The 24,734-nt window shown below is 34.6% G+C and overlaps 1 protein-coding gene across 13 annotated transcripts in view; it reads right to left on the bottom strand.

Moving 5' to 3' along the window:
• The window catches only part of EYA4 (EYA transcriptional coactivator and phosphatase 4), a 251,405-nt gene that overhangs the window by 29,843 nt on the left and 196,828 nt on the right, over positions 1-24,734 (bottom strand). For 5 of the 13 annotated variants that reach the window (XM_033103195.1, XM_033103191.1, XM_033103193.1 and 2 more), the window contains 8 exons: positions 23,874-23,966; positions 19,431-19,497; positions 18,089-18,231; positions 17,804-17,947; positions 16,223-16,302; positions 12,690-12,873; positions 6,230-6,366; positions 4,181-4,264 (listed from right to left, as the gene is read on the bottom strand). In XM_033103195.1, the coding sequence (XP_032959086.1) occupies positions 4,181-4,264; positions 6,230-6,366; positions 12,690-12,873; positions 16,223-16,302; positions 17,804-17,947; positions 18,089-18,231; positions 19,431-19,497; positions 23,874-23,966 (932 nt within the window). Of the gene's footprint in view, positions 1-4,180; positions 4,265-6,229; positions 6,367-12,689; positions 12,874-16,222; positions 16,303-17,803; positions 17,948-18,088; positions 18,232-19,430; positions 19,498-23,873; positions 23,967-24,734 lie in introns of those variants that run through there. The other 8 variants (XM_033103197.1, XM_033103196.1, XM_033103199.1 and 5 more) reach the window with 4 other exon arrangements.

The following is a 24,734-nucleotide window of genomic DNA, read 5'->3' as shown; positions in this document are numbered from 1 at the left end:
TCCCCTAACTTCCACATTTCATTGAGAGCAGGTCTGCCTTCATATGTTATATATAAAGATGATCGGTGTGATACAGTATGTGCATAAAGGATTCTCTTGCTAAAAGAAAAGAATTGAAAAATCACTATGTTTTACAAAAAAATTATGCTCTACAAATGCACATTGTGGAAGGAAACATGGCTGGTCTAAGAAATAAAAAGGACGTAAGACATTAACAATTTCAAGCTTAGACAACCTCTAAACTGTATGAAGATCTTTTGTTTTCCCTGCAGAAATAATGGCCCTGGTCACTTTTGCTATTAGCGGTGCAAAGTCCATCTGAATTGTCAACTAATCACTAGAACGACCTCATTTTAGTCAGTCCTCAAGGTCATTGCTGAAGACACTAGGGAACTGAGGAATTAAACATGGTTACAAAGGATTCTTAACTGTAAAACACATCAGGACTTTTAATATGGTAATATGTACTAAGTGTCCATAAAATGCAAGTATTCCCCAAGTTTATTTGGCTATGGGCCTTTCCACAAAGACTATCAATTAACCTGTTCCAGAATTCATTTTCCCAAATGAAAAAAATGGGGAAATACTCTATTCTACTGGTTCTTAAAGCATGATCCATCAGCTTTATTGGCAATTTACTCCACATGCAAAATCTCGGGCCCCACCCCAAATCTACAAAATCAGAAATTCGGGGGGGTGGGACCCAGCCACCTGTGTTTAACAAGCCCTGTGGGTTACTGCGACTCACATGCAAGTTCAAGAAGCACTGCTCCAGTCTAAGCTACCACCACTTATTACTTCCTGCATAGCAGCCTCCTCAATGGTCTACTTGTGTCCATCTTCGTTCCTCTAACCTTCATTCTCCACATAGAACCCAATTATAGACCATGCCCTACCTCAGCCTGAAACCCCAGCAGCTGCCATTGCACCTAGAATGAATCCTGAATTTCTTACCGCAGATACCCTGCCTGATGCAGCCCCCTGCCTACAGGTTGGCATGTTTCTTATGTCGACAATTCATTTCATCAAGCCCCCTTCGAGTAGTACAGAAGGGAATAACGGACAAGGCCTGGCTATGAGACTGACCTGGTTTCCCATGGATGTAGCAGCGTTTATCATTTTGTGACCTTGGTCAAGTTTCTTAAACCATCATAATCCGGGTTTCCTCAACCATGGAATTTAATTACCATAAATAACAGCAGATAATTAGCAGAATTAAATGGGATAACATTAGTGAGTGACTAATAAGAGCTACAATTTTTCTGAGTGTTAATTCATATCAAATGTTCTGCTGAGACCTTTAAACATGTTATCTCTTTAATTCTTATTGACTACAGATCATATTGCTCCCATTTTACAGAAATTGAAACTGAGGAATTAAGTAATTTGCCCAAGGTCAAAAAGACGTACACATGAGCATTGGGTTTTCAAAGTTAGATTTACCTGACTCAAAGGTTCTTGTCCTTAACCACCATCCCGATTGCTTATGAAATGTCAAACACAGGCTCTACACACAGTAGGTGTTCTATAAATGTAAGTTTATCTTGCCCACACCTTCCCATAGTGCCCCTGCTTCTCCTATGCTGCACCATCATGAGGTAGTGATACCTGTCTGCCACACTTTATTTCCCCAAACATTCCTTAAATTTTACCTGTTAATGGCAAATATCCGAATCGTTTGAGAGAATTAGAACTCATATAACCACCTAAAGGAGAACTCATATAACTGCCTATACAGTGCCTCACTAATTATCTTTACTCCTTTTAGGAACAGTTATGTATTGTGTTCATGGCATATTGTCTACACTGTGTGATGTGCTGTAACAGAAATGACTTGGGCTTTCAGGTCAAATAGCCCAAGGCCCCAGGACTCACCTCTGCCACTAACGAGCTGTGTGATTTTGCACACATTTTATTCACTCTCTGAGTCCGTTTCCCCATCTATAGATTTGGAAGAACAACCTACCCCTTAAAATTGTGACGCTTATTAGGTGGCATATCGCAGGCATTAAATAAACGTTAGTTCTGTTCTTCCCCTCACTGTGCCCCACCCTTTCGGTAAGCTCTACTATTTTAAGCATAGAAAATGTTTCTGTTCCATATTCAAACAAAGCTTTACGACAATATTTTAAGATAATGGGACTTGTATGTGAAATGAATGATGCATATACAGGCTGCCATTCGGAGAGGTGACAGGTTTATTTCAATGATGCACCACTGGCGAGGGCAGTGTGAGAACATTGCTTCTGGAACTACGCTTAGAGTCAGTTTATGAATCACTCGAGAACAGCAGCTTCATTATACATGGATTTTTTTTTTTTTAAATGGTTCATCACCTCTTGCCTCTTTATTGGCACCATTTCTTGTCCCAAACGGAAGTCCATGCTCAGTTCTGGGATGGAAGCAAGTTTATGATATTTTTGACAAAAAGAAAAATAGTGATATTTTGACCATGCTTCTTCCTTATTTATTGCCTTGGGTTCCAATGAGCTCACTATTTCTAAAGATCACAGTTACCACAAAAGGATGAAGGTTTGGAGTCAGGAAATATTTTAAAAATCTAAAGGTAATTCCAAAAGATTAGCCCCTCTACTGACTTGGCATAATGGAAGCAACATAGATATTTAGGTATAGCCTCTCATGGTGACTGTTTTGAAGGGAACATTATTTGGACTCATGTGTTCAGGTTCGATTATTTGAAATATTTATCTAATGTGAAACTTAGCTGCACAAAAATATAGCAATCAGTTTAACAGGATTTACTGTGTATTCCTCATAAACCAGGATTATTCCAGAAGAAATACTTTAGATTATGGTCTGGAAACTTTTTAGATTGTATACTCTATCAGTAATAGGATTTTGGCATGCACACTAAATTTAGGCATAGTTAATTTATTTATGAATTGTATACATAGTCTTTGAATTATAGTCATGTGCATGTATTTGTAAAGTATGTCCATTATGAAACAGACAACAATAGAAACTGCAAGATACGTGTGTGCGCACCTGCGTAAACAGGCACCCACTAATATTTTTTTTTCCTTCTCTCAGTGGAGTGTTTTGTGTATATATGGCACATATGTATGCATTCTGCTTTGAAGACAACTGTTTTAATGATGACTGTGATAAAGGTTCTAAATAGTCATTAAAGAAAATCGTTACCTTTCATATCTGTTTAGCAACAACATTTATTACCTACACTAAAAATCAAGTGCACTGCAGATTCACCAAGAGCACAATTTAGGAGGAAATATATGAGTGCAATCGATCACTCCGAGTCTAGAATACAAAGCTTAACAAAATTGCTAAAAACTGTGTGTTGAGCCGACATGAGGCCCTATCAAGTTTTGTGACACTATGAAGACTTCTGTACATGTGATATGTAGAAGAACCAAAGTTAGATAAAACTTTGAATCTAGTAATTGAAGGCAGGCCACCATGTTTTGAGTTAATTCTGGTTTAGATTATGAAAACAAGATAAATATCACAGAACATGAAGACTCGAACAGCAATGACCTAAACAACTGTGATTGTAGCTGAAAAACCTGTTGCTCTGGCATCAGTCTTTGAAATAGCTCTCACCCAGGGGGATAATAGTATTCTTATAAGAAGCTAGATCACTATGAAAACAATGGCAAGAGGGAAAGGAAGAGGAGCAATGAGACCATCTGTCTCTGAGTTTGTGTATATGTGAGGGAGTCGCTGTCCCTGTGCTTATTCAAAATTACAAAAACACTTTTATTCATAAATCCAAAGGATCCATCAGATAAAAGACAACTTATTTCAAATGGCGTTTTATAGCAAGATTTGGAGCAACAAATTAATTCAAACAATTTCTTAAACTTCCCTTATTAGATGATATAGAATTTTATGATGTTTAAGGTCTATTTCAATTCACAAAAATTTTTCCTAAAATAATCATGTCAGAGTAATAAGCTTGGTTTCAGTGTGGAAAACTCAGTCATTAAGAGGAAAGAAAAAGAATCCAATTACTAACTCATTTTGTAAAATTTGCCAGTTCAAATTAAAAAAACAAACACAATGGGCCACTGAAAAGAAATAATTAAGAGCAGATGTGACAGGCTACAATAAAAACACTTAAATGTATTTTTAAATGGCTCTTGATTTTTGAACAAAATTCTAACATGGTTTCTTGGGGAAAAAATTCGTGATTCCTTACCTTGCCATACTTCTGGGCATAAGAACCTGTGAGCAGTGAGTGAAAAACAATGATGGTTTCGTCCAAGTCCCAGACAAACACACGCTGAAGAAAAAGATAAATATCACAGAATTATCAAGTTCTAAGGAAGCAGAAATCTCTTTACAAGTAGAAAACATGTCACTTTGCGGATACCATTTTATAGAAAACTATGCAACTCCATTAACTTTTTTCCCAAATTTGCCAGATCTAAGCCTTGTAAAACCGGAGGAGCAAAAGCTTAACAATCGGATGTCTTAATTTGAATGAATTTATCCAAATATTTACTTGCAGTTAATACCCAAAAGACATATTTTGAATTTATGATAGATATGATCTTGAAACTCTATTTTAAAGTTTTATGCCTCATGAATTCATGAAATTTTGTAATTCATGCAATGAATTATCTTTTAAAAAATATTTAAAAGACTCAATAAGTAACCCTAAATAGAAATTGCAGTGTGGACACTTGGGTCAGCGTAGGCCTATCAGATGGGTTGTTTGGCCTGCACAGTGCTTTGAAAGATTTCAAATTATTGATCAGCTTTTCAAGATTAGGAGATTTCAAACAAAATTTAGGGTTCTGACTGCAGAAGTGTAACTGGGAATTGTGGCAATGCTGACATTTCATGTGGCAGTGATGGAGGGCCACTTTGTGTGTGTATGTGTGTGTGTGTTTCCAGGACCTATCAGCTCCAAGCAAGTAGTTGTTTCAATCCAGTTCTGGAGGGTGCAGCTCATAGTGGCCCATGTGGGGATCAAACCAGCAACCTTGTTAAGAACACCGTGCTCTAACTGGGCTGGCCACTTTTGATTGGACCAGTGCTCCCTGATCCCCATGGTCTGTTGTCCCTAGCCCAGTTCATACATTTATTGTCACCTGCTGGGTTCTCAAAAGCATTTGAATGCATTACTGTTGTTCAGGTGAAGGAAATGATCTCTTAGGAAGAGGTGCAATGACTATTACTTCACTTTACTAAATCTGAAATTTAATGTATTTTTTCCTTAATTGAAGTATGGAGTTGTGTAAGAAGAAACATATTATGGTTAAGAATAGTTGCTCCTGATGTTTTATAATAAAAATCAACCTGCTTAATATGGATAGATATCAAAAGAGCTGTCAATTTAAAAAAATGGCACATGGAAATGTTTATAGTTGTAACTTTTAACATATGTGTCAAATTACTGGAAATTTTCTTATTTTCAGGAGACAACTTTTCCTTTATATACAGATTAGTTTTATGTTTTTAAATTAATTGACACATTCTCATTACCTTAGTACTACTAAATGGAATATTTCTCAGAAAATCATCCCACAAATAACGGCTGTATTTTTAAAATTTCTGTGCCAATTTGAATCAAAAGATGCATTTATCTCAGGCCTAGAATTTATAAAGCATGATCATTTTTATGTTATTATAGTTTTTAATTTGGTCATTATAATGGATGAAATCTCAAACTTTGCAGGTGTGAAATGTCTACTACAAAGTAGTTCACTTGTTTCATTTTATATATATATATATATATATATATATATATATATATATATATATATATTTTTTTTTTTTTTTTTTACAGAGGATGCCAAAAATGTATATACATTTTAAGAAAGGAAAAAACTATTAAAATTGTAATACTCAATATATATTGAAAACAAAAAATGAATACAAGTCACGTTTGACTTCTGCAATTACAAGAGGTGCTCAAAGTGGTTACCATCAGCGTCCAGACACTTCTGATTATGGTGAACTGCTGCTTGAGCAATGTTGACCAAATGTACACTTGTGTACATTTTTTTGGCACCCCTGGTATGTGTGTGTGTGTGTGTGTGTGTGTATGTTGTGTGTGTGTGTGTATATATATACACACACACACATATACATGCACATATATGTATATAAATATGTGCATATATATATGTGTATGTATATATATGTGTAAGTTTGAAACTTAATGGAACTGTAAATATAGAATATGTATTCAATAAAAATAAAACGTCATATTATACTCTTTGAGGATGAGTTCGCATACCTCCAGGTCGCTGTCGGGAGGTGGGGAGGGATTATTTTTCCGGCCTCTTCCTCGGGACTTTGACCCAGAACTTCTACATGTTCTCTCATCAAGATCTTTGATGGGTGTGGAGGGGCTCTGGACGGTATCAAACTCTCCTACAAATAACATAACTTATGTCAAGAATAGTACTTCATTTTTGGAGCAGGTATGAGTCTTCATTATTAATTTTTTAACAAATTCTTATACAACAGAAAGCTCCTTATGACAAAAAAAAAAGATTTATAATCCTAAATACACAAAATCCTAATGCAGTCAAAAATATTGTAGGTCACACAAATCCCTCCTACTTTCAATCTCTGTGATCTGTTAAACCTGTCTTTTATAGTCCATATGCCTCCAACTTCCTGTTTCTACCCCCACCTACATATTTATCTAAATTTAAATCTGTTCTCACCTCCTTACATCAGAGTTCAGAGGATGAAATGTCTTATGAATCAATCTCATGCCTTCCTCCACCTGCAAACTTGACTCCCTAACCTCACCTCATAAGGACTATCCCTCCATTAGTCATCTTCCCTCCAACCTCTTCCTTTTCTGCAGGCCACAGACAAGTTTAAAAGTCTTTCCCTTTGACTTTGCATTTCCATGTACAAGCAATCTTCTTGCTATCGTCTCTTTTAAAATGACACTTCTTAAAAGAATAGTCCGTACCTGTGCTGTCCAATAGAAATATAACGCAAGCCACAAATGTAATCACATATATAATTTAAAATTCTCTGGAAGCCTTACTTAAAAAACAAACAAACAAAAAACTTAAAGATAATCATGTGAAATTAATTTTTTTGTATATGTTAATTGACCTTATTTATCCAAAATATCATTTCAACATGTCATCAATATAAAAATTATCAATGACATATTTTACATAATCTCTTTTTCATACTGTCCTGTGTGTAGTTTACGCTTACAGCAGACCTCAGTAGCCTCATGTGGCCAGCAGCTACAGTACTGGACAGCACATCTGTCTCCACTGCCTGACATCTGATTTGTCATAATCTAGCCTCAGTTCACCAAAACTCTAAAACTACTCTTATGCAAAGTCCCCAATAATCACGTAATTGCAAATGCAATAGAGAGACTCAGTACTTATCTTCCTGAAGCTCCTCTTAAACAGCACCTCCTCCGCCATTATTTGGCAGCTGATACCCTGTACTCTCCTGGTTCTAGAATCTGTCTCACCAGCTCTTCCTGTCTTGGAGACATGACCTCCTTTTTCTTCCCCCATCCCTTACATGCTGGTATTTAAAAGTTCCATCCTTTGCTCACTGTCCTGCTCATGCCATACCACCTGGGTGATCTAACCCTCTCAGAGGTTAATCACCCCGTATATGATGACCTATACGTAAATCTATATCTCCGTCTGGATACATCCTAAATTTATAATAAAGTTCTTTGTATTTAATAGATTTCTTTGCATCTAATAGCTTTCTACATGTTCCACAGATACCCGTAAGGCTGATATATCTAAAGTGAGTGGCGAAACATCTTATGGGGTAGGGTGTACTGAGCAGTGGCAAATCTGTGGGAGGGGGTATTAAGATAAATAAATGGGGCCAATTGTGAGGTGCAGTAAAACCTCACAAGTAACGAGTCATACTTACCATATGACTGCAAGCATTTTACTCAATCTCTCTGAATCTTAGTTTTTTTGGATATTGAAGTATGGGTAATAACAGCTATCTTTTTGATTTATTGAGATAAACCTGGTTTATATTTGATTTGATTTAAATCTAATGCATAAAGTTAAAACTTCTGACAGAGTCCAACAGCAAACTGTATTAAATTTACATTACACAATTTCTAAACATAAAGATGTTATGAGTGTCATGCTTTCTCATAAAAATTAAAATAATTATGAAGACAGCTGACCAGTTATCAATCTAAATAATCAAATCTGAACAAACTAGACAATACTCAGGTAATGTTTTTCTTCTGAGATGTCCTAAATAAATAAAAATTTTACATAGCTAACCTCTAATAATTTATAAAGGTTATAACATTTTCTTTGGGAAACATTGTACACAGCAGGCCAGCATCAAAACAAAACAAACCAAAAAAGGTCTGTATTTCAAATATTATTTGCTCTTTAAACATTGCTAGTACAATTCATTGTATGGTCTCTGCTGTTGACTGTGTGCGAGTACAGCATAATAAAAAGTTCCTTAGTTATGAGGTTGATTACAGGCCTATCTTATGATAAATCCTTTTTCAGCTTACTTGTATAGGCATTAATTAGGCTTTAGGTGTTTAAACACACAGCAACTCTTAAAAAATATCACACAACATTTTTTTCTATCTTTAGTTCTTGTTTTAAACAGAATCTTCCTAAGGTTATAATATCCTACAAATCAAATGTTCTCTTTCAAATCAAATGCTGATTCAAATTAACCCTCACTTATTAAATAAGGTTATAATTTTTTTATATGACATTCCATAAAACCTGTCTTCCTATTTATTATAGATCAATTTTCCGGTGTTAACTATCATAAGGTAGCTTTGTTCTTGAAACAGTGCAAGAGCTGAAAGGGCATAAACTTGCAAAATCCCAAAGTCACTGTGACATTGTGGGTGGCTGATTGTTGACTGCATTCATAAAGAAAGAGTTTAGCAGGAGCAACTCAGCTATGTAAGCGAATTGGGAGCCAACAGCTATCACAGCAAGGAGTGAAACGAGCAGGAGGAAGAAGGGAAAAGACCAGTCAAAGGAAGTGCCTGGGTTTCAATCAAAGTAGGACCTGATACCACTGATTCTTTCCAAGTTACTGAAAGATCTTAAAAGGTCTTGAAGAATTTGGACCAAACATGAACAGAAGTGTTCTGATGGAGGTAAAGGTATAGCCTTTCAGAGAACTAAGAAGAGCAGCTCCACATGTATTAAACCCTTAATATGTGTTATGCACTGTCTTCTTTTTGAAATGTGTTTGGCTTAATTAATTGCTCGTTATGTCCGTGTGATTGATTCATATAGTAGCCTGGCGGAGTTGTTTGTTCTTTCCTCAATGTGGCTACAACTTCATTATTTATGTATACTATGCTTTATTTATCTATTCCGTTGATGGATGTTTGGGTTATTCATAATTTTAGCAGTTATGAATAAAGCTGCTATAAATATTCTTGCTTTTGTCTTTGTGGACATAAGCACCCGTTCCTCTAGGAATGTATACCTAGCAGTGGGATGCTGGGTCAGAGGGAAATATGTTCATGTTTCATAGACAGTGACCATCTTTTTCCAAAACGGTTGTATTAATTCACTCGCCTACTAGCAATGAAAATTCCAGTTGCTCCACATTCCTGCTAGTACTTGATATTGCTAGTCTTTTTTATCTTAGCTATTATGGTGGTATGGTGGTATCTCATGGTAGATTTAACTAGCATTTTCTTGATGAGTAACGATGTAGAGAACATTTTTGTACGTTTATTACCCATTTGGTGTCTTATTTTTATGATATAACTGTTAACATCTTTTGCCCATTTAAAAAATTGGGTTATCTTTTTCTTACTGATTTTTCAGTGCTCTTTATTATGAGACATTCTTTGTATTATATATCTATAACTTTGACCTCACTTTGACCCAGTGAACTTGGTCCCTCATTATCCTCTTTTAATAATAAGAAAATCTGGAGACTTTATTTACCAAGATGAAAGAGTTTATAAGTGGAATATTGGTATAATTACAGAACTCCTGCTTTAACCACTAGGCTATACTTCCCCCCCCTAAACAGCAACAGGCACTCCAGGTGGCAAAAGGTCTAATCTACATCTGTTTCTACTAACCAAAAGAGTTACATAGACTTTGTACAATTTGTGAGATGAGGGCCAAGAAAGTCATCGAAAGAACTTCATAGTAAAAGAGAAGGTCCTGAAGAGGCCACGGCTGTATCTGGGCTCCTACAGCAACCTCTCAGGTGGAATGGTACTGACCCCTCTATCTTTTGAAGGTGCTATCCTTTTTTCTGATAAAGGGTAAAACCAGGAACTTGAGCTCAACTGGTCATTAAACATTTGTTGACACATTTTTTTTTTTTAAGGAGAAAGCTGTCTATTCCAGGGCCTCTGCCAAATTTCCCTCAAGCAATTGCACTGGGTACATTAATGCTGTGGGTAGGGAAAATGCAAATTGGCAGAGAAGCTAAATGTGGTCAGTTCTTTCTACCTAAATCCTCTTGTTAGCTTCAATTAAATGAATTAGCACTTTGCTTTCCTTCCTGTCCTTAAGTGAAATGCCATGAAGCTATGGAAAGTCTACTGAGTTCTGCCTAAGAAACTGGCTTCTTTTCAAAGAGTGAAGTGATCTTACTATATCCCTTACTGTTCTGAAGCACTTATAAAGTTTAATTAGCTAATGTATTGTAATGTTTGCCAAGGTCTCAGAGTAAAGGATAATATTGTTACAAATTACTAATTATATCAAATTTTAAAGGATGTTTAAAATATTTTGAAAGAAGGAGCTATAAAAATATCTCTAATCTGAATGTGCTAATCAGTCATCAAACTTTCTGAATACAAATCAAAAATACAATATACCTAATATAATCTTTATGTTAAAAGCAAAGAGAGATCTTTATAAAGATAATGAACTAAAATATCTGTTTTTAATCAGCATGGCAATGTTTCTTTAAATACATTGTCAAACTACCTAATAAGGTAAAGTAATAAGTGGATGCTATTTGTGATTTCCAACTAACATCAGTCATTACCAATTGCCTTAGGCTTTTTCTTGGGCCAACACTACACATGATTGAATAATTATCCTTTAATCAGTACAGTAATGAATAACTGTACCTTCTATGTTTGATATATTTAGATTCAACTTTATTTCATTAGGGTTTATCTCCAAATCAGAACAACCAGCTGTCTCTTATAGAACATAAAGTATGTTTTTGTTTTAAAAATGGGGGAAGTCAACAGTGAATGATTTAGAAAAAATTGTGGATTTAATTGTTAGATCTCTGCTTTAATTCCAAAATGCAGGTTAATGGGAAATAATTTTATTACCATTAAACTAAATACCTCAGATTTCATCAATAATAAAGAAAGATCTCATAGTTATAAACTTGTTTACTTTTTGGATACATGCCAGATCTGAAGAGGCAAAATCAAACTTAAAACTACCTTGACTAAAGTTCTAAGGTCACAGAATTCCTTAAAAATCCAGACATGCGTATTGTTTGAGAGAATAATACAGTTACAAGTAGAAATAATTTCTTCTTCAAATTCAACAGAAAGTACGGTAAGGTCTGAAAATTATCTATCATCTCTGTTAATTCTTTACATAACCGAAGGGCACAAAGATTTCCTCCAGGTCTTCTAGAAGTACAGAGTTTTAGTTTTTACATGTATATGGTATGAGTTATGAGTCAATATTCTAGCATTTGTTTGTTTGTTTTGGCATATGGATGTCCAATTGTTCTAGCACGATTTTGGGGGTGGGGAAGAAAAACACGTATTCATTCTCCAATTGCCTTTGTTTGTACCTTTGTCTAAACCCACTTTCCAATATATGTATGTGTATGTGGGTCTATTTCTGGACTCTGTTCTAGTCCATTGCTTCAAATATCTGTCCTTTTGCCAGTACCACACATTCTTGTTTACTGTGCTTTATATTACGTTGGTGCAAAAGTAATTGCGGCTTTTGTAATGATTTTTAACCTGTTAAAATGCAATTACTTGTGTACCAACCTAATAATAAGTCTTGCAATCAGGCAATGTAAGTCCTCAAATTTTGTTCTTATTTTTCAAAATTATTTTGGCTATTTGCCTTTCCTTATAATGTTAGAATCATCTTGATAATTTCTCCAAAACGTCCTGTTGTAATTTTGATTGGGATTACAATGAGTCTCTATTAAACTTACTTTTAACTTTAAATACTTCCACTCTATTAAATATGTATTATCAAATACAATTCCAATACAGAGAAGCTTCAGACAATGAAAAATACAATGGACTTTAAAGATGTGTTGATCAGACAAACATACTCGACTTCTTAGCAATGGTCCTACAAATCCTAGGAATATAGGGAGCATTCACTGCATGGAACTAGTAATGATGCACAAAGGTGAAGGAACTATCCAGTCTCTCATGCATAAAGGACATATTATCAGTTATACCCAAAGAAGATAATATTCCAGCTTTTCTATATGGTCAAGATCTTCACAAAATAGTCTGTCAAAAGGTCCACTGACCATTTTATATTCATTTATATTCATATGTACACTACCATTTAAGATTAAAATCTCCTAACTGCCTCACATCTACAAGAAGGGTCTTCTGAAATGTCAGAAGAAGAACCTCATCTTATCCAGGGGAACTAGCACCGATTAAACGTTAGCATAACAGTCTGGGAGCTTTCAGCCTTGTTTTTGCAATGTCCATTTTCTCCATCTTATTAGACACAGTAAAGCAGATAAAAGAGTTTCACCTGGATGAAGATCTGTACCTGGTTGGCTAGTCAGTCCTGGGAGAGACTCCTGCAGCTGATAGGTAGAGGTCGAGGACGATGTGCCGTCAGCTGTGTTATTTGATGTCATATATGCTCCATACGTTGACGCTGAGTAATACTGTGCATACTGGTTTTGGCCAAAGGCTGTGTAGGATGGATAATCCTGAAATGATAATTGAGATATGGGTGAAATTGAAAGAGAAACTGAAAAATTGAAAGAGAAACTGAAATTGAAAGAGAAACTACCCTGTAGCAAGCTTGAAAGAAAAGCAATAGCTGTGCTAAATCGAAATGTGAGTCCATAGCTTTGAGGATATTCTAATGAGCAGAAAGAATTTTGTGGGCATCTTCTACATGCATCGTCATGAACGACCCTGATGGTTTTGCAAACCAGGTCCAGTACGCACATTTTAATCTGTCTAAAGGTTACATATGCTTCACTTTGCCCCCATAATTATGTATCCAAGGATTTATGTCATTGGGTCTTATGCACTTGAGGAGAGAAGGAGATGAAATGACTTCATTATTCACAGCATCATTTTCATACATCTTCTAACATCACCTGCAGGAGGAGGTGTGGCTGCCCCTCCTAACTTCCATGCACACCTTGGTCGGCATTATTGTGATTTTTGTTCCCCTTCTAGGCTACGCTTGATAATTCGTTTTCTTGGCAAGAAGTAGAGAGTAAATAAAAGAAGATAAATAAAAGAGTTTCAAACTTTTAGTTTGCCTCATTTGTTACAGAGGGGGAATAAAGCATTGGAGCAACTCCTCTGACTGCTTTTTATTTTAAAAAGTTTTAAGAATCTTAAAATGATCTAAATAATCCTTCAAAATCCTTTTACATATTGAGCCAATGAATAAGAATTTGTTGTAACAATTGGTGTTTAATATATCTAGTATGTTTTAGCCCAAATTGTTATCAATGATAACAAATACTTGATCAGGACTAAAATTCTCTAATACATGTTCCCAAGGGAAAAAGATCCAAATTTGATGTGGTTTCCAGAAGAGGAAATTCTCTGTATAAAGTAAATATATGTAAAGCAAATATGTATATTTATCAGAAAGGATTAAGTAGTATGGAAGAAAGTCAAAATTCTATTTGTTTATTTCAAGATCTGATGCTACCCATTACCACCTGTGAGCCAAGAAAAAAATCTCTTAGCAATATTTGGACAAAGTTCCTAGCCACATATGTTTTTCAGAGTAAAATAGTGATAGCAAACATTTATATAGTGCTTACTAGTTAGGTACTGTTCTAAAGCCTTAAATGGATTTAGTCATTTAAGCCTCACAATCCTCTATATGGTATTATCATTATCCCCATTTTACACTGAAGGGGACGAAGGCACAGAATGGTTAAGTGTTTTGCCCAAGGTCAAACAGTTAGCAAGTTTCAGAGCTGGAACTGGAAGCCAGAGAGCCTGACTAGCATCTGTGCGCTGAAGCCCTTGATTAGGCTGCTAATGCCCTTAGAGGAAGATGAAGTTACTTATTAGAAAGGTCCAGACTACTAGCTTCTGGTGAATAGAATGTCGTTTTGTATTCAGACATATCTCAAAGATCTCTGCCTCTCTTCCCTTCCACCCTTGACACCCTGGTCCAAGCTACTTTCACTTCCTGTTGTAGCCAATGGACGGGTTTTCTAATTTGTCTCCTCATTTTCATTTTTGGCTTTTGCCAAAGTTCTTGAAGCCAGAGTAATCTTTTCAAACCATAACTTATATGATGCTATTCTCCTGCTCAAAATCCTTTAATAGCTTCACATTGGGCTTGGGATAGCATCAAAACTCCTTATTTTAAACCACAGGGCTCTCTATGTGCAGGCCCCTGCCTCTCTCCACAAATGTGTTTCCACACCAAATCTTTATGCACAAGCTAAACTCTAGGCTGCTTTGAAAAGTTCATTGACACACCAAGTTTTTCACTCGGTAGGAGTCTGGTACATGCTGCTCTCTCAATGCCTGGAACAGCCGTGCCCTCATTCTTCATTTAACTCTTAGAGAAGATGTGGCCTCTTTGTTTCAAGACAGAAGCCTTCCGTGAATTCACCCCTACTTAAATCAGCTTCCTATTAATATTTTTTAATAGGACTCTGTTCTCTTCCCTTGTGTTTTCTAATTCTATGTTTACTTATGTGTTTTTTTGGTTTATTGTCTGCTTCTCTCTTAAGCCACCACTCTGCCGAGTGTATATTTCTATTATTATTTCATTATATCCCATCCTCTGTCCATATTATTTTCATGCCTGTTTCTTCAGAAGGATTGTGTCTTTCCAGAGAGTAGAGAAAAATGACTTACTATTTTTGAATTACTAATACCTAATCAAAAATCTAATAAATAGTTAGCGCTCAATAAACGTTTACTGTATCAATAAATGAGTAAAATTAAGCTATCTGGATTTTCAAAAATTCTCAATTTTTAAAATATAAAATATGCATACTGGCTCCGATGTTTACTGTTTTAGGAAATGATTTTTCTAACTAATGCCAAATTCTGAAGTTTAATCCTACAAAACATTTTATTATTCCACACTACTTAATAATCAAAATTTCATTTTTGCCTTTCGTTCTGTTAATGAAAAGCAAAAGAAGGCCATTAATAAAATCATCAGTAAATCCAAAGAGCAAGCACTTGTGTAATAGTTTACAGTTTCGGCACATAAAAGTTCACCTATTATGTTAAAGTCAAATAATGCATTGCCTGTGCAGGAAATCAACTATCCTTCCATCTCAACTATTCTGAACATTATTGAGAATTAGGAAATAAGCACAAAAGGTTCTGAGTGTCAATATACATAGGAAATGCTTCTCACTCGTAGCTGATTAGCTCATTCGGGGACAGTCTTGCTCCACACATAATTCTAACAAGCTAGATTTTAAAACTCACAAAAATATCCAGAAAATATAATTAAGAGGAAGACTAAAACAACTTCTAGATGCAAACACTATGACAAAAGCAAAAAATTACAGCTGTCAGGAAAGTAGGAATCAACATTTATTAAAAGGAATCATACAACTAAAAAAAAAAATCAAAAGCCAACAGTAGTCCAAGAGGCATTTTGCTTAATAACAAATTATATTTTGGACTGAAAATGTCTTATAGACTACAGCACAATCCAATTATTGATTATCGTTTAATCTGTTTTTATAATTAATTTTCATAACTTTTATCAAGAAAAATAAAATTATGTTTAGTCTTAAACTAAATTATGTTTAAGATAATAGGAAAGTATGCAATACATTTTGTAATCCCATGCCAAATGATTAAAACAATTACAGCTTAAATGTTTAAAAGACAAATCTCTAGCAAACAGGAAACCTAAAATATCCAGAATTACACATATCCCTAAGTTTTGGATAGTTAATTTTTACTACCCTGAAGTGCCGTCTTAACTTTAAATTTAAGAAACCTTACTCTGGAAGAATATGCACTTATATGGCAACCTGAAACTATTCTTCAAAAATCTGAAATAGGTAAAAAAAGCAGAAATATAAAAAATTACTATACCTGTTGTGAACTGCTGAAATTTGTTGAATTGGACACTGAATTATTTGCATAAATAGTAGATGATGGTGTAAAACTAGAACCTACAGGCAAAGAAAAAAATTTATTTTTAAAAGTATTTCTTCTAAACGAATACAAATATTTTACTTCGCAGTATTTAGTGAAAGAGATATATTTTTAATATTACTCTTAAGATAGTGAAATTTGAAGTTGAGAGATTTATAAGGAAAATGTGCTTAACTTCTAGCCCTCTTGTAACAACAGGTAACATCTTTCCTGTAGAACTCTGTTCAGCTAAACAGGAGCATGTGAGAAATGTTTTAATAAGAACTACAGTTATCCTGCAGGGTTCAGTGTCTAGAAGTGCAGAAGCACTCGAAGAATAAAATATTATGGAAACTGAGATGACTTCCAGACTACTGGAACTTTCAAATGGCCATATCAACTGCATTTGCACACAGAAATTACCTGAGTTAAATATTTGGGCAGGATTAGCTTAAGAAATAGACTCACAGAACCCACTTAGAGATGATGCTTGCTGCTTCCTGTCTTTACAGTCCTCTGTCCTTTCCTTAGAACAAAAAGAGCTAGGAACTAGAGCACGTACTCAAGAGGGTTTATACTGTACTAATCTAAAGTTTGAAGGCCTTCTAAAACTTACTACAAGGTCAGAAATTTATTCAGTGATTTTTTTAAAAATAGGGCCAAAGCAAGTGAAATATTTTTATTTCGCAGATTATTTTTTAAAAATACATTTTTCTCGAACGTACTTGTTACGGAGTAAAATGAAGGACTATTGAGGCAGCTGATTATTTTATCAAGGGGTTTTGAATAGCAATAGAATTATGTAATCAATCCAAACTGACTTGACCTGAAATATCCAATATGAATTTATGACTAACAATATAGACAAAATGCTAGATAGGAACAAGGTTTTAATGTTTTTACTATGTCACTAAATTTTTTTCTGCAACTGCTACACAAAAACTTAAAATAATTTTTGAGCTGAGTCAAAAACAAGAGGAAAACTTTAAAAAATGATCATAGATGTGGGATTTTGGGGGTGGTACAAATTATATAAATATTCCTATTAAGAAATGTAGTATCAATAGGGGAGAGATATTTTAAGAATGAACAAAAATTCCTCAATCATTCGACAATAAATTGGACTTAGAAAAGTGCTAATTCACTTTTAAATAGAATCAAACAGCATTGTGTATTTAAGGAATACTAAGAAAATCCTGGTTTTTGTAGGAATCTTTGAAATCACTTAAGTAGATGCCAAACATGTGACTGTTGGCATGTTGACTGGCTTGGAGATTGCTTTGCTTGGACCAAGTTTCCTGCCAATTTTATGCAACTTAAACTTAAGTATTTAAATTTGGTATGGGTCATGTTACTTAATGTATATTCAACTCATTTCATCATGTTTCTTTCTAGTTATTTTGTCTTTCCTGATAAAATTGTGTGAGCAGAGGTAATGTTGAAAACTCTCTTTATGACGATATATTCCTAGTCTGAAGCCAAGGAGTCTCATTCAAAGAATCCATTCTCATATAACGTGTTTCCTGTGTGGCTACTTACCTGGCATCTGGTAAGAATAAGGTGTCTGGCCCGGCTGTGGGGTGGAGAACCCTGGGCTGTAACTGAGGCACCCACTTTGTAAGGGGGACTGAGTTTGTGGAAGTCCACTCTCTGTCTTGATGCCTGGCAACATCACACCCAAATCTGTTTGGAAAATGCACGTGCAAACCATTTAATTACTAAATGGTCTTAATTCTGAGTTGCAAAACTTAGAATATACAACCACTAGCCAGCAGGATTACCTGCTTATAATCAAAGAGGGAGAAGAGAGAAGACGTGAAATACCGTAAGTGGGCAGGCTGTAGGGCTGTCCTGTCTGTGAGTAGGCTGTGTAGACAGCTGGCTGCTGCATTCCCGAATACTGAGTCTGGCCTGCATAGGCAGACATTGTTTGAGCTGCTGGTGTAGAAAGAATGTGTGGATAGGGCCTAAATATCAGAAAAATAGCATTACTGTGGCAACAAAGACTGCATATTAATTCAGACAGCTTAGATTCAGTGAAACCTTATAATAGCCAGGAAGCATCCTCTTCTTTATCCACAATATAACTTTAACAATATAGGAGAGGTCAAGGGTCTGAATGTCGGGAGCCCAGGCTCTGTTACAAACCAGTCTAGTGACTTCGGACAAATAATTTAAACTCAAGTCTCTACACCTCACTGGTAAAATGAGAAATTTTAGATATCATATCTAAAGTTTCTTCCAGATCTGTAATTCTTGTTTATATACAAAATAGTATTCTAATTAATATGTAAATGAGGAAAACTGAGCACAGGCCAGTAAATTAATATGCTTGTAAGCATATTTCTAGTCACCATGAGTGACCTAATGCTATTCAATGACTACAAAACTCAATAAAAGCCCTTTAAAGAATTCTCTCCCAAGAACTAAAAATCTTAAAACAAACAAACAAAAAAAAGGAGACAGCTTCCTGAAAAGTTGTGGAATGCCATTCCCTGTATCACGCTACATTTCAATAGAATGTTCCCAAATGGACATTCAATTCCCAGACTGTACTTAAGAATAGACACTTTAGCTGCTGCAGAAAATAACATTTAAATGTGTATGAATCAGGAATCCAAAATCTTGACACATCTGGCTGATTGCAACCAAATTCAGCTATACACCCAATACACTCAAACTTGAAATTTCTACTCCTGTCCTCAATAAGTTTACTGCATTAGTTTTAAAAACAGTAGAACATACTCTTCAAAAATATATTTATTAGCACTTGATATCTAATAAAAATATTGTAATGATGGAACGTATTATAAAGTGTTGAGGTTTGAACATAATGTAATCAATTTACGTTTTCTTTAAATTATTTAGCATTTTTGAATTTTCATGAAAAAGTCAGTGTATTCTGGTTTGAGCTTGATGCTTTCCTCAATGTAGCTAAATGTCCAGAATTAAGGGAATTGTCCAGACAAAAGTGAGTGTATCTCTATTTCTAGATTTGTACAGGCTATGTAATCTATTTATCCAACTAATCTATCCAAGTATCTATAATACATTTATTCATAAATGCATCCCAATTTAAAGTTGTTATATTGTGTGAATGCAGGTTAATAAAGATCACCCTGGAAAATTGTTCTAACAACTATGAAAGAATCGAGTGACCACTTACTTGGAAGGATAGAGCTGTGGGGAATATTGATGTGCTGATCTGGGGCTGTAGCCACTACTTGTTATTACTGTAAGACACACACACACACACAAAAAAAAATAGTGCAAAATGGTTGCTTCATAAATACATTTCATTATAGTATACAAAACCAATTTGAAGAAGTTACCATGTTAAAGATATGTTTCTAAAAATTCGTTCATTTTCTAAAAAGAAAATGAATTCGCTTTCTAAACAGAAACAGATGCCTAAACATTTTACTCTAACTAACTGCTTCTAGTTTGTTCTAAGAGCATGAAATGAATTCTTCTTACAAATCATTCCCCTCCATCATTCATCTATTTTCTCAAATCAGTAGCATGCTCTCACGTATTAACATGTTATGAATAAATATCTTTGATTATAGGTAAGTAATCTTTCATGATATAAAAGTAATTTATTTAAACTTGCAAACTTTATGTTTTAAATTCCAAACATGATGGCACTATAGTGCTTTTCAATAGAAATGCAATAAAAATTAAGAAAAATGTGACGATCCAAACTTCATTTTCAAATTGTCTAATGCTATCATTTTCCACTTATTTTTCTTTTTACCAATCAGATGAGTAGTTAAAAATGTAGAGTCCAAAATATTCTAGTAATAATTGGAATATACACATAGCAAGCATGGGTGATGGTGCAACACATTAATAAAAACATAATTGCAAAATGCAACATCAGTCCTATTTACAAATATAGTCTCAACTATGAGAGAGTACTTTTTTGAGAAGAACTTGAAGGTGAAAATCGGGTCCTACTAATATTTCACCCATTCATGTAGCCCCAAACTGGAATATATCCAAAAGTTTGGAAGTTTCTCCTTCCTTTAACCATCTGCATTGACTAAGACGGATGTATCGCAAATATATGGACTCTAAAGCATTGAGGCAGTTCCTTCAGAGCCAATCCATACTGGGCAAGCACACAGAGTGTCTTTATTAGGCCATCTGCTGTTCATTCACTTTTCAAAAAGATTAAAGTAGTACACAACGCAGCACTGGAATTAGTTTAGTTTAATCAATCACAGTCATTACTTCAAAGTACTCTGTCCTTTCTAAGTTGTTCATAATAATTCTGGAGCTAAACTTTTAGAATTACAAAAGTGACAAATAGGGTTAGGTTGCTAACTACTTTATGAAACATGAGATTTTTCTATATCAAAATGCTATCAAGTGCCCTTGTAATCTATTGCTTCATAAACATGTAGACTTTAATGTATTTAAAATGCTATTTGGCCTGTAAGCTCTGAATACAGAAAGTATATTATAGGTTTCAGAAAGGATGTTTTCAATAATATTATGAATCAATTTTGAAAATCATTGAATCTGACTAGAGTCATTATGTTCTAAATATTTTCAGCAACCAAAATTTAAGTGAATTTGCTATATGTATTTGAAAATACATTGATCAATGAAGCATTAATTTTCTACTTATTTATTAAAAACTCAAAGAATATTTAATACTTTCAAATCAACTTAATGAGAACAGGCTTTTTTTTTTTTTTTTTTTTACCATACCACGGGTACTAAATGTACTTTATATAAGAGCAATAGTGTTATTCCACAAGAAATTCAATTTGATTCATTAATTCACAATAGTGAATACTCTGTTTACCAGAAATATAGTTAAATGAGGCTTAATTCCATGTTATTTTGTCTCTATAAAATTTCACTTTGGCAAACTAAAGACTTTGACTATATAAATCAGTTATTCTGAAGACTGTAAAACACAAGGTTTTCCCAAAGAGACTTCAAATAATAAAAAGAAACATTCACTATGGCAGCTTTTATTAAATAAGCCAAAGAGCAAAATTATCTCAGAAAAAAACGTGAATCTAGACATCATTAGAATAAAGTATCTATAAAAGGATAAAGGCTTAACCTTTAACATTTCATAGTAATGTTTATATGTTTATTTTCTAAATAGAATATAAAGCCTTTGGCTCAGAAAATTAGCATGTTCACATAAAACTTGAGAAGTTTATGCTTAACTAAAATTTATACATTTTATTCTAGCATAAATCTGCACATAACTGAAAACAACAACAATATTTGACTAAAGAGAGTTGAGATTTTGCTGATCAAAGTAAAGATGGTTCCTACACAGGGCAGACTAATCTCCAGTAAGACTTCTGGAAACCACGGGAGAGTTCCTTGTATTATCCATTGCCATTTAACTAATCAAAAGACATTACCCAAAGCCCTCAACTCATTATACTCCATCATTTCTATATACGAAAGTAAGGAAAAAATGCTTATCTTCAAAATGTCCTGATAATTAGTTAAACCACAATTTTAAAGAATATTATCAGATTCTCAGAGGGTTGTGCCAAGCAATTTCATTGTTTTTTTTGTATTATTATTGTGACCCCTCACTTGTATCAGTGACTCTCCGTGAGGTAGGAGGTAGGAGGGTGAGTAGGAATTTTGCTTGCCGGGGGACATTTAAAATGTCTGGAGACATTTGTGGTTGTCATACCTGGAGTGTGCTACTGTCATCTTGGGGTAGATGACAGGGATGATGCTAAACAGCTCGCCGTGCAGAGGACACCTACCCCACATTAAAAAATAGCCCATTTTTGAAAAGTGCTATTGTTGAGACTGGCTGTCCTAGATCGTTGTTGTCCAAAAGAACTTGGTCCCTGGTGTTGGGAATGTTCTCTGTCTGATGTGTCCAATATGGAAGCCTCTAAAAGGTCCCACATGCAGCTAGTAAGCACTTGAAATGTGACTAATGTGACTAGATACTCTTTTTCTTTTTTCACTTGCACCAAATTTTAATAATTTAGACTTAAATAGCCAGGTATAGTTAGTGGCGACTTTACTGACTAGTGTAGCCCTAGGTAATTCTTAAAAGAAAACTGGGAAACTATTTGTAAAGACAATATGAGTTAATTTCAGATAGGATGACTGTTCACAGCTATTTGTTTTTCCATCTTTATATTTTCCAATAGCATAGTACAGAAAGAGACTCCTGGACTGATCAGAACACTGTTGTTGACTAGTTATTAATATAACGGTGACCACCTGTGAAGCCTTCACTGTATGACCTCGACCACTTTAACGGCTCAGCACCTCAATGTTCTTGTCTGTAAAATGTATCAGAGATCTCTGGAATTCCTTCTGGAGCTAACATTCTACAATTTTTGCCATTAAGCTTTCTATTAACTTGTGGTATACTATTTGAGTATGTCAGAAATTACTTAATAGTTCCATTCCTTTCCTTCAAAATATGTTCATATCCATTTACTTTTCAGGAAGTTTACAAGGGTTATGGTGAATAGTAAAGAATGCTAGTTAGTTGGTACCTATTTATCTCCTGGGAGGCAAGTGAATTGCTAGAAAGGATATAGATTAACATGTATGAGTCTCTGTTCCAAGTGTATGAATTATTATTTCTTTCTGCTTGGAGGACTACTATTTATATGAATACATGGTGACTGCTCCCCATCAATGTGAACTAATGAAACAGGATCTGCCATATCTATAAATATCAAATATATGCGAGAATAACATTATACTCAAGGGTATACCTCAACTCGTTTTACATGAAGCTTACCCACATAAAATTCTTGTACATAAGAACATGGATAAATGTAAAATCAAGTAACAGAACCAAGACTTAATTATCAGAAATACTTTTCTAGGTTGACTGTTCATCTCTCTGCTATACACATTCCTTCTCACATTAAAAAAAAAAAAAAAAAAGTCATTTCACCAAATAATAAACCAAACAAAATGTAACATTAAAAAAAAAATTCTTTAAGTCAACTGAATGCGTGTCCTTTGTGCCCACCTGGGAGTTATCAGGTATTTATATTTAAAAAGGATTGATGTTTAAAGACATGCTATTGTTCTCTTTGAAGCATTTGAGTAAAAGGAGTGCTCTCAGAGGCTGGGTTCTAATGCAACCAGCATGTGCTCTCCTGCAGCCCATTAACCTTTAATACTTGTCACTCAGCTGCTTACACAGGAGGATTTTTTTAAACCCAGAGAGGAAACAAGGTTATTTAGAAGGAATCAAATGGATAGCTTTACGTCTCAAATGTTGGGGAGAACATAGTTTTATGTCATTTAAAATAGAGAGTTGAAGGAATGAAGTCAACTATTACAACCTAATTATTAAATGAAACACTGCATAAAATAATTACGAAGGAAGCCAGCTCTGCTTATTTCTAATAAGAAAGCCAGGGGATTGTTTTGCTGTCAACTGAAAATCCAGCAAAACGATTCCAAATATAATTTCTAAAAAGACATCGTTTTATGCCAATCAGTTCTCAAAATAAGTGAATTTATTGCTAAGTTTATAAAACCCCAAGTTCTAACTTGGTGTTTATGCTGCTTATTCACTAGGAGAATTACGTGTACCCCAATGTGTGTGTAACAACTCACGAGCTTAAGGCTTTACCTGACCCAGTAAAAGTGTCAAGCGCTCCATCTCCAGTCGTGGTTGTGGTTTCACTGCTGTTCAAAGGCTCTGTTTTGACTGCAAGGAGAGACACTACGTAGAAGAATAAGTACATGTGAGTTTTATTTCTAAATGGATATCAAAGACTGACTGTTCTACTAGTGGTTTTTCTAGCTACCATGGGCATGCAAGAGAAAACTTGAGAAGTCGATGAAGAGAGTTTTGTTAATTTAGCTTCTATATGGACATGCATTTGTAGAGAATTTAATCTAAGAAACTCTGGCTAAGCTAGTTCTCTCGAGAATTTGTCTTTTAAAGGTAGTCAACCTTAAAAAGTTGAAACAGCAGTACACATATTTGCATTTTTAACTCACCTAAAGCACATTCTTATATTATAGTCAAAAGACAGAAAAAAGAATCATAAATCAGCCTTCAGCACATTTAATCTGAATCATAACAAAGAGATATACTAGTTTATATGTTAATTCTTCTGAAGATGACATATTTTTTTAAATGATTGCATAAGAGTATAATGGAGGCATATTCACATATAGAAACCATGGGTATATTCATGTGATAGGTGAAAAATGAGGCACTCAATAAATTTTCTGCTCTTAAAAAACGCTAAAGAGCTATACATAAGGTGTTGGGCTTTTTATTTTGAAGGCATGAATAATTTTTAATGAATTATAGAGATTAGCATAAATAAGAGATGATTTCTACAGCAATAAGTCTATCTTTTGAAAACTCTTCAATATGTTATTTCTACTTTGAGGTGGTATATTTTGGCAAAATCCCCACTTGGTAATGACGTAGCCTGGCACACATTATTGTCATTATTAGATACAGCAAATAGGGGAG

This window comes from Rhinolophus ferrumequinum, chromosome 3, assembly GCF_004115265.2.
Source record: "Rhinolophus ferrumequinum isolate MPI-CBG mRhiFer1 chromosome 3, mRhiFer1_v1.p, whole genome shotgun sequence".
In the NCBI taxonomy this organism is placed as follows: domain Eukaryota; kingdom Metazoa; phylum Chordata; class Mammalia; order Chiroptera; family Rhinolophidae; genus Rhinolophus; species Rhinolophus ferrumequinum.
The sequence above is the reverse complement of the archived record's forward strand: the minus strand, read 5'-3'. Positions and strand labels throughout refer to the sequence as shown.